Source organism: Mytilus californianus, unplaced genomic scaffold, assembly GCF_021869535.1.
Source record: "Mytilus californianus isolate M0D057914Y unplaced genomic scaffold, xbMytCali1.0.p SCAF_14, whole genome shotgun sequence".
NCBI classification, from domain to species: Eukaryota; Metazoa; Mollusca; class Bivalvia; order Mytilida; family Mytilidae; genus Mytilus; species Mytilus californianus.
The window spans coordinates 16,965,758-16,976,644 of record NW_026262626.1 but is presented as its reverse complement, the minus strand read 5'-3'; the positions used below and the strand labels follow the sequence as shown (position 1 = coordinate 16,976,644).

Sequence of the window (10,887 nt, the reverse complement as noted above, 5' to 3'; positions counted from 1 at the left end):
TGATGGGCGATTCATGACTCCTCTTCAAATGTCTTTATATTTTGTTTATTAAGAAGGTATGGTATGAAAATAAGTTTCATATATTAATTTTTTTCTTTTGAACCTTGGTTGCCATGGAAACCATCCTTACAAAATTTGCCAAAATACGTACAAAAGTAGCCTTTGAAAATTGAAATATAAGGGATTTTAAAGAACCATTGAAATAAAGTTAATCAATACAAACAATAAGTATATTTACAGTATTGACAAACAAAACCCCAAACTATACAAAAACGTTAAAATTTTGAATTTAGTACATAGTTTGTTTCCATAGCAACCATTTAAAAATGTTTTAAAATTCGAAAATGAAAAATTTCAAAAATTGCTAAATTTTAAATCTGTTTATCTCCCAAGACCAACAATACAATTACATGTCAGTGACAAATTTTGAAAGACAACATTCTATATATTCATAAAATAAAAAGAAAGTCGTGTGTTTTTTTCTTTAAAAAAATAATTTTAATCAAAAGTTGTAAATTTTCACCAAAATTCAGATTACCAAACAGATGAATAATCAAACATTTTGAACTTAAAAAGCTAAAATATTCCATTTGTATGTGCAATTCTGACACACATTTGTTAATTTTAAACTAGAATATATGATTAATGAAGATATACTTGTACAAAACGAAAACTCATCACTCTGGGTATAGTGCACCCCCCTTTTTTTTTGGAAAAAAATCATTTTTTTCAAAATTATAAACTTTGTTGAAAAAAATGTGGAATCTTATTGTGTTAACTTGTGAACTAAGCATTTTAAGAATTTAAGCATAACAGTACTTCAATAGTTATATGTAAGATTTCTCAGAAGTTTGAAAAAATGGTAATACGCATAACCCGTTGTCGTGCCTGTAATTGATGCTGTTAGTGAAAAAGAATAATATTGAACTCCAAAAACATTTAAGTCTGTGAATAAAAATAAGAGGATGTGTTGTAATTGCCAATGAGACAACTCTCCGCAAGAGACCAAATGACATAGAAATGAACAACCACAGGTCATCGGACAGCCTTCAAAAAAGCAGAACATGATTGTCTGTAAAAAAAATCTTAATGAACAATTTAAAAAACAATTTGCCCTAGACTAAGATCTGCTAAACAAGAATGCACATCCTGAAATGTCTGGTTGGTTTTATTTATCAATGAATTACTTTTGAAACTCTGTTATATAAAGATTTAATACAAGTATCATATTAACTTAACATTATCAATGTTCTAAGAAAATGAGGTCAGGGTAAGATGAACTATGTCAGACAGACGAAAGAGAGAAAACGGAAACGAAAAATTCAGAAATTTTTCCATTTTTAAAGGGGCATAATTCATTAACAGTACAGGTGACACCAATAAAATTCAAACCAGATCTGTATTTTATGGTAATAAGCATTGTGTATAAGTTTCAAAACATTTGGTTGTGGCTAACTTAAGTTAGGGTCGGAAACAAAAAAGTCAGCAATTTTTCCATTTGTAAAGGTGTATACCTCTAGAACGGACGTACTTACGAACAAGGGTACAACTTAATGCCCCTTCGCTACGATGGGGGCATACAAATTCTACGTGTTCTATCTGAGGAAATATATACCAACGATCTATCTTAAACTGTGCAAGACTTTGTCAATGTTTGTATGGTATATGATGGAAAAGGACAGCTTGTCTATCAATTTGTTTTTTAAATAACCTAACTGAATTATTATTTGTATAAAGCAGAGTTATCGCATCTTTATAGTTCTCAAAACATATTCTCCTTGTGGGCCTTGAGGAAAATTTGCTGGTCCTAACTAGTATATACTGTTTTGATTCTCAAAACCTTAGGACCACCATGTGCAAAGATCATTCATGGAATTTTGCTCAATTTTATCAATTGCTATATTTACACATTTGTATGCCCCTGCCGTGGCGGAGGTGGCATTAAGGTTTACCATTGTACGTCCCAAAGTTGGTTTCTGTCCTCTAACTTTAGTTTGCCTCAACCAAATCTTATGAAACTTAATCACATTGCTTATTACAAGTACCACAAAACACAGACCAAGTTTGAATTTTGGTGGTGTCACTTTAACCGTTCTAGAGGTATGCCCTTTTACAATTAGAAGTATTGCTGTATTTTTCGTTTCCGTTCTCTAACTTTAGCTTGTCTTTACCAAATGTTATTTAAATTATACACAATGCTTAAAACCACCAAATACAGATCAAGTTTGAATTTTGGTGGTGTCACTTTTACTGTTCTAGAGCCATGCCTCTTTACAAAGGGAAAACGTTGCTGAATTTTTCGTTTCTTTTTTCTTTCTTTAGTTTGCCTCAACCAAATGTTATGAAACTTTTGCACAATACTTATGACCACAAAACTTACATAAAGTACACATTTGGTTAGTGTCACTTTTACCGTTCCTCAGATATATCCGTTTATAACTTTTATGATATGCAAGCGGGAGCATCATCTGTGTCCAATGGAAACATTCCGCTTTTATTTCAAGCTCTTTTGCATAAGTTAGATTCATTATATATTAGAATAGAAAGAACGGTTCTGTAGTTCTTCTTAAATTTTCAAATTTGACACAGTTAAATCGAATTAGTGACAAAAAAGTGTTTGCATAAAGGTTTCGAAACATGTCGAATTACATGGGAGGTAAATAGTAACAGCCATTATGTGTACATAATCTGACTCTGCGCAATAGTATACTAGTCAACAAAAGAAACGATACAAGGCAAATTTTCCATATATAATAAAATTGGAACACTGTACCAAACGTAAGAACTGTCCCATTGATCTAATTTTTACAGAATGTTATTTTCTTATCAAAACCACTGATTTAAGACAAAAGAACGATTTTTTGTTTTTTTAAAAATAGTCTTTTTTGCCAAAAAAATAATAATCAATATTATAACTTAAAATTTTAAACTTAAACATGGTCTGCTTAAAATTTTGATTGCCGTCCGTCCTTGTGTCCATCTGGCTGTCCGTGTGTCTGTCTGTCTGTCCGGTCCTTGTAGCGCTTTCACATGTACAAATCTTGTCAGATTTTTACGAAACTAATACTTTAGGTTAATATAAGCAACATCTCAAACAAGTTATATATTGGTGGCCAATCGACTTTTTTAAGAGTTATTACCCTTAAAAATATTAAATTTATGGAAAGTGGCCTCGTTAGCGCTCTCGAGGGTACAAGTTGTTTATTTTTCATTTTCAGTATATTTCTGATAGAACGGACGTAGTTTTTTAGTTCACCGTTCCATCACTTGGCGTCCGTCGTCGTCCGGTGTTAACTATTTCAAACATCTCCTCTGAATCCACTGAACCAATTCCAGCCAAACTTGAGCTGAATGATCCTTAGGATATCTAGAACAAAGTTTGTGTTATATTTTTTATTTTGTCAAAAAAACATGGCCGCCATGGCTAAAAAAAGAACATAGGGGTAAAATGCAGTTTTTGGCTTATATCTCAAACACTTAAGCATTAAGAGCAAATTTGATGTAGGTAAACATGTTCATCAGGTCAAGTTCTATCAGTCCTAAAATTTTCAGATGAATCTAACAACCTATTGTTGGGTTGCTGCCACTTAATTGGTAATTATAAGGAAATTTTGCAGTTTTTGGTTATTATCTTGAATATTAGTAATGACAAAGATAAACTGTAAACAGCAAAAAAGTTTAGCAGAGTAAGATCTTCAAATAACTTTAATGACCAAAATTGTCAATTGACCCCTTAAGGAGTTATTGCCCTTTAAAGAATTTTTCCACAATTTGTTTATCTAGTTTGCTTACTTTAAAAAATCTTCTCCTGAAACTGCTGAATCAATTTCAGCCAAAATGGGAGTATTTAGTATAAATTTTGTATTTTATTTCCTTGTAATTCAAGAAACATAGCCACTATGGCTAAGAAGGAACATAGGGGTAAAATGCATTTTTTTGCCTTTGAAGAAAATATGACAGATACAAAGAACATTTAAATGGAATTTTTAAGCCACTCATTGATATATATTGAAAAGCATAAATAATCATTGATGAAAGATTTAACCAAAAAAATACCGGTGATCGATTCAGGCTCTTGAGAGCCTCCTGTTTAGAGTTAAAATTTAAAGACAGTCTGAGACTAAGTTTTTTTGACATATACTGAAATAAAACTTGGACAAAGGCTAATTTTCAGGACCATGAAATAGCATCTACAAATTTCAATTTGCACAAAACAAGTGTATTTCATGTATTTAGGGACGCAGCAATCCTTCATTCAGTCATCAGCCTTTCGGCTGTTTTCTGTTGTTTGGTTGGATTGTTGTCTCTTTGACACATTCCCCATTTCTGAAAAATATCTAATATCTAAAAATGGGGAAGGAGGTACTATCATTGCCCTAACCCTTTGAAGAAATTTCATGCTTCAATGCTCAAAATGTTCAGAATTTAATACCATCTTTCTTTTTAATTTTTGATAAATTTTAAAAAAGGGGTGGGGGCACCATGCCCAGAGAGAAAAGTTTCATTCTCTACTAAAATATCTCTATCAATAATATATTTTCATTTATAGTTACTAAATTTGTGTCAGAAATGTACATATAAATGGAATGATTTAGCTTTTTAAGTTCAAAATGTTTGATTATTCATCTGTTTGGCAATCTGAATTTTGGTGAAAATTGACAATTTTTGACTAAAATTATTTTTTTAAAGAAAAAAAACACACGACTTTCTTTTTATTTTATCAATATATAGAATGTTGTCTTTCAAAATTTGTCAATGAAATGTCATGGTATTGTTGGTCTTGGGAGAAAAACAGATTTAAAATTTAGGAGTTTTTGAAATTTTTCATTTTCGAATTTTAACACATTTTTAAATGGCTGCTATGGAAACAAACTATTTGTTAAATTCAAAATTTTAACGTTTTTGAATAGTTTGGGGTTTTGTTTATTAACAATGTAAAAACCCTTATTTTAAATTTTCAAAAGGGTCTTTTTTCACATATTCAGGCAAAATATTGTTTTGATGGTTACCATGGCAACGGGCAATATACAGGGAAAATAAAGACAGAATTTTACTTATCTACCAAAGTTCTTATGATATAGGGCCAAAAAAATTACTTCTGTGACATGTCATGAATCACCCTCTGCATGATTTTTACAAAGACAGTTACTTAAAACCCATTGCTATCTGTTGTTTAAGGCTGTACTTAGATCAGATTTTGGAATTTTTGTCAGTTGTTCGGACTCCTTGATTTTTTCTTACGATACAGGGTAAAATATTTTGCCACATAAAACCCATTTTTCTTTTCATATAAGACTTCAATAGCTCATAAAAGGTCATTTACCAAAATTTAAGCAGATTCAAGATTTCTTTTCTTTGGATTTGACACCCAAATAATACCATTGCAAATATAAGGTAAAAGTCCTAGTCAGCCTTTTCCCGTCATTTAAAATTTTTTAAATATCGCGAAAAGGAGCTCCATAACCTATCAATATTGTTAGCTTATTTTGTTCCTTAACTAATGCTTTTCTGACTTGTAGTATCAATTTTAAATTCTAGATTTTTTTAATTTCACCTAAGTACATCCTTATATTAGTAATGAGGTCGACTTGACACATTCCTATTTCATTTTTCAGAGCTTTTGTAAAACCTTCCACTCACAACTGGCTGATGTACAAACTTCCGAAGAAAATACATTTCTAATTGATACAATTGAGAAAATCGAAAGATATTCTGGAACTGTTCGTATGTACTTTGATATCCATATACGTATAGGTAGTAAAAGAAAATGTTAACAATTAACTGACAACACTGAAGAGCAAATACATATTTGAAAAGAGTTTTATATAGGAAAAAGCGCTCACATGTATTTTTGTTCGTACTAATTTAAGTTGAAATATTTTTTTGGAAAAATGGTTATTCCTTGCAAAGGTTACACTTGCGAGGTTCACATCTAATTTTGTTTACATAAATGTATGTGTATTAGATAAGACAAGAAGCGATTACCTTTTTGGTAACGAGCTAAATGTTGATTTAACAGGGTTAAATTTTTCCCGTCTGCAAATCATTTTGGTTTTGATTTGAGCCGTCATCGTTTATTTTATTATATGACTGTTATTCATTCTTCATTGGTTTTGTCCACAAAATGTGACATAATGTATAAAAACGCAGCCAGGTCCAGTCGAAAAAAAGAACGTTGAATCTAATGCCTCGTGTAGGGAGAGTGACAAGCACTCTGTCTTCTACAGAACCGATGTAAAAACTGTCTGAGGGATCAGTTGGTGGCCGGTTTCGAAGTTAAAAGTCTACCCTGTGCGATATACTCTCATTTTTAATTTGCAGGCCTATTTACCATCATGCAACAGCCTTGTTTTCTTAGTTTAAGTTTTAATGAGCGGGTGTCAGACGTCATCAAAGGGTCAACTATTATATATATAAACAAAAATCATTATGCATATCATAACGATAAGAAAACCTTCTTCAGATGACTATTGGATAGACGGAACAGATGAAGTTATTGAGGGATACTGGATATGGGCGTCCACAGGGAAACCAGTATCATTCACTAACTGGCAAACACATGAACCAAACAATCAACATGGTAACGAAGACTGTCTTGAAATTGGAAATTGGAATACTGGCACATGGAACGATGCTCCTTGTTCCATTGAAGATAATTTTATATGCGAAATGGAGTAAGATATATCATTTTCGTGTAGAATTACAAGATTTAACATAATAATTACATGTACATGTATTATTTCAAAACATGTGTATTAACGTTGAATCTCTCTATTGACCAATGTAATTGAACCATTTATACACATCGCGCATACAATTAGCTAAGCATTTTAATCAAAACTTCTCTTTGAAGATCAAGATCTATTAACAGGCCAAATTAACAAAACTTACTTATTAACATCAAATTCAGAAATATCAAAATAAGAAGATGTGGTATGATTGTCAATGAGACTCTCCACCAGTGATCAAATGATGTAGAAGTTAAAAACTATAGGTCACCATAAGCCTTCAACAACGAGCAAAGCCAATACCGCATAGTCAGCCAAGAAAGGCCCAAAACAAATGTAAAACAATTCAAACGAGAAAACTAACGACATGATTTGTGTACAAAACAATAAACGCAAAACAAATATGACATATAGCAACAAACGACAACCACTGAATTGCAGGCTCTTGACTTGAGACAGGTACATACAGAATGTGGCAGGGTAAAACATGTTTGCGGATGCCCATCCCTCACTTTAACCTGGGACAGTGGTGTAAGAGCACAACAAATGAACAAACTATCAAAATCAGTTGAAGGAGCTTAATTCATCAGATCGATACAAAGCAGAAAAACAAGCAACAAAGCACAGACCGGACGTTGCAAGGATTCATACATCCCCATAACTAAAAATAAAGCACTTTTTCAAAATTTAAACACTGTATATTAGCGGGATTTTTGTTTAAAGTTGATGGAAAAAACCATTATTATACATATTTTATTCATAATAACTTACATTAAGGTTAAGAAAAACACGTCTCTATTCACGTGATGTTGCAACATTTATAAATCTGTTTTGATGCAACACATGCTATTAATATTTGTCCATATTTGTTTTATCTTGATGCCTTTTGTTTTGTAGATATCCAGCTAGTGGGAGTATCATTGGGAAATAAAGATTTAAATAAGAACGATAAAATTGTATTAATGTTAATGTATTTTTGCAATATTTTATTGAAATAATTTGAACAATAAAGCTGTTTGTTTTTACTATTAAGATATTAAAAGTCATTGGTCATTTTTTTTATTATCGAACATTAATAGATTGGTGAAAATGTTTGGTAACGTCGTCATACCGAAAAGCGTTTAGTATCATAGTGTTTTTGTTATGATTTGGTTCAGTGTTTCTGAATGAAAAAAAAATTACAAAATGTAAACAATGGATTTTTTTTATAAAATAACTTATGAAGAGACATTGCGACTGGTAAGTAACTTAAAACTATTATGTTTACAAATGCAAATTTTGTATTATATTCGGTAATACTATGACATATATATAAGGCTTGCGTACGACAAATTATTGAAAATACTAATTACATAATAATAGAATACCAACTTCTAAAAATTCAAACTCGAGTTTGTACCCAACGGATAACTTGCTTTAAAATTGGAGATTTTAAATTGTTTTAAATTCAACATTCGCTGTTAGAAAATTTTTTAAATGGTTATCTCACATTTTTTTGTGTGTTTAAGTATGATTTCGAATTCAATGAATGCAGTCATATCTTTATCTAAACAATGTGAATTTAATCCCTTTTACCGTTGAGGTCACTCATTAGTTCGAAACATTTATCCCATTTGAATGCAAATCTATGCTTATCTATTCTAAATTGCTTGTCAACAGAGACTTAGTACTGGCACCATGGATTATTGTCTGTTTTTCGTTATACATTTTCTTCTTTGTTGTAAGTACTGCCAAATAACTTGCATTCTCTTATCATAGTAATTGCTGTTTTGGCAATTTGCTATAACATTTGTTTCTTTATTTTTAATATGTCGTTCGTCGAAAAATTTTAGTTTACCCTGATCCATTTTTAGTTGGGTATGGATGGTAAGTTTGGGTTGAAACACCGTCCTAATTTCTGGTGATTCATGTTGTCCTTTTTATGTATTTTACAAGGCAATAGTTTTTTAATTTGTTTTGCATCATAACGATTTCAAAACCTACCAGCTATCAATGAAGAAAAATACACAAAAAAATCCAAATAATCTTAACATGCATTATACATTTTATAGTTTGACGTCACTTTTTAACCACAAAATCATTCTTGTTCAATATTTTATATAGAAAAATAGGAATCAGTATAACTTGTTTTTTTTAGCTACAAATTAACAAGGGAAAGTGTACATTTTAATGACTCAAATTCAGTTTGTCCCGTAAAAAATCATATATTTTTTGTATTTTCCAAAAGATTTTCTAAATTTGTTGTTGTTTGTTTGTTTGTTTTTGTTTTTTGTTTTTTGTTGTTAATTATCTCTCAGACAATCCAAAACCTACTAGTTTTTAGTTTGCTAAGATGTGTTCTGTGTCTTAGTGGTTATCGTTTGGTCTTTTTCATTTATTGCCATGGCGTTATCAGTTTGTTTTCGATTGATGAGTGTTCTAAGCTTTGATTGTATTGGTTTATGGGCACGGCTGTTCATGAAATAAAACAAAAAAACATAGTTCATTTTACATATTGAACAAATCAAAACATCGGCACACAGGAGTAGACATCTGACAGATTCAAAATGTATTCAACACGTTACATATCATCACAGTAAAGCTGCAGATTAAATTTGAAGTCATTCTGTTATGTAGTTTCCTAAAAAAAAAGAGTTACGAAAATAAGTGTTGGACGACCAGTATGAAATTACAGTGGAATTACAATTTAGGCCCCACTCTAGAGCCTCACTCCTAGAGTGTAGGTACATTGTAGTATAAAGAAGCTTCTTTTCGAGGACAAACGAGTCTTTCGCCCGCCTGCCATCAGAAGGTAAACGACAGACAGCAGTTTAACAATATGTGAAAAAAATCAATGGTTAACAGGTTTGCAGACTAAAGTCTAAAGTACAGGTTTACGGCTATTTGTTAAATGCCTGCACTTTTTCAAAGCCTCCGTAATGATTCTTTATTCATGTCAACGAAAACATAACTCGAAACAATGTGAAGTACTGTTGATTCATTTATGTTCGTGGATACCAATTTTCGTGGATTGAGGAAAACTTGTATTTTCGTGAATATTTGATTTCGTTGATTTTCCAAAGTTTGTATACAGACCCTTAACAAAATGTGTACATCGTTGAACATTTAAATTCATGATTTACCTTTATGCACTAAATCCAATAAAATTGTTATCCCACAAATAATAATGAATCCACAGTCTAATCTGGTCAGTGTGTTCGTCTTCAAGGCAGTCTTTAGTTGTGAATGAAAATGTTTCCGGTCATTCTGTACTTTGGCACCAGGTATGCACAGTGATCTAACTGAGTATTCAAACAAGGGAACACGCTGCTTCAGGTTGGTACCCCCTGCAATTAAAATGCTTCTAAACCTTTTCTTAAATGTAGTGTAAAAACAAACTAAAAAAAATACCAGGCTTTAAATTTTGCCGGCAGACCAACATGTTTTATTTCAAAGTTGCTATTGAAAGTGTTTAATATGATGTCTAAAAATAGTAATTTTGTACGAATTTTATTTTATAGAGATTTTTGTAGTTTATGTAAACAGCAATGTAAATTAACGTTTCGTCTACAAAATATACATCAGTGACGCTCGAATTAAAAAAATTTGAAAAGCCAAATAAAGTACGAAGTTGAAGATCATTAAGGGCCCAGAATTCATAAAGTTTGTGAAATTGTAAAAAATACTTGATCACTAAGTAAAAAAAATCTGCATCAGTACTAACTACTACAAAATTACTAGAATACATGTAGTTCTCTTTTTCAGCCTACTGTATGCGCAGAAGGTGGTAAGATAACTACCACCTGTATATCCAAATGTATGACGCAGCCCTCGAACTGACTGTATTCTGTATTAATAAAGAGCTTTTAAGATATTTACTTTTTGTACAACAGTTATTTACAAACATGTTCAATGTATCTTTAGAAATAATTTTGGTCCGAAAATATATACAGTCGGTGTAATTTCTGGTTCTCTCTCTCTCTCTCTCTCTCTCTCTCTCTCTCTCTCTCTCTCTCTCTCTCTCTCTCATACACATATATAAATATATTATCTCAAAAATACGATGCCTTATTAAAGATTGATTGATTAATTGGTGTTTAACGCCACTTTCAGTACTATTGTACTAATTCGTGGTGGTCAGTTTTTATTGGTGGAGGAAGCCGGAGTGCCCGGAGAGAAC

General features: G+C 31.5%; 1 protein-coding gene across 1 annotated transcript; it reads left to right on the top strand.

Moving 5' to 3' along the window:
• Window positions 1–4,350: 4,350 nt before the first annotated feature.
• LOC127724917 (perlucin-like) lies at window positions 4,351–7,756 on the top strand. The gene is made up of 4 exons (XM_052231920.1): window positions 4,351–4,362; window positions 5,616–5,724; window positions 6,464–6,674; window positions 7,626–7,756. Exons 1-4 carry the CDS (start codon window positions 4,351–4,353, stop codon window positions 7,657–7,659), a joined length of 366 nt encoding a protein of 121 aa, XP_052087880.1. The 3' UTR covers window positions 7,660–7,756.
• The last annotated feature ends 3,131 nt before the right edge of the window (window positions 7,757–10,887 follow it).

What these genes read in the sequence shown, in the direction of transcription:
- LOC127724917 (XM_052231920.1), top strand. An exon ending in AAGATATTCTGGAACTGTTC is followed by an intron (nt 5,725 to 6,463) that starts GTATGTACTTTG and finishes AACCTTCTTCAG; the next exon opens with ATGACTATTGGATAGACGGA. An exon ending in AATTTTATATGCGAAATGGA is followed by an intron (nt 6,675 to 7,625) that starts GTAAGATATATC and finishes TTTGTTTTGTAG; the next exon opens with ATATCCAGCTAGTGGGAGTA.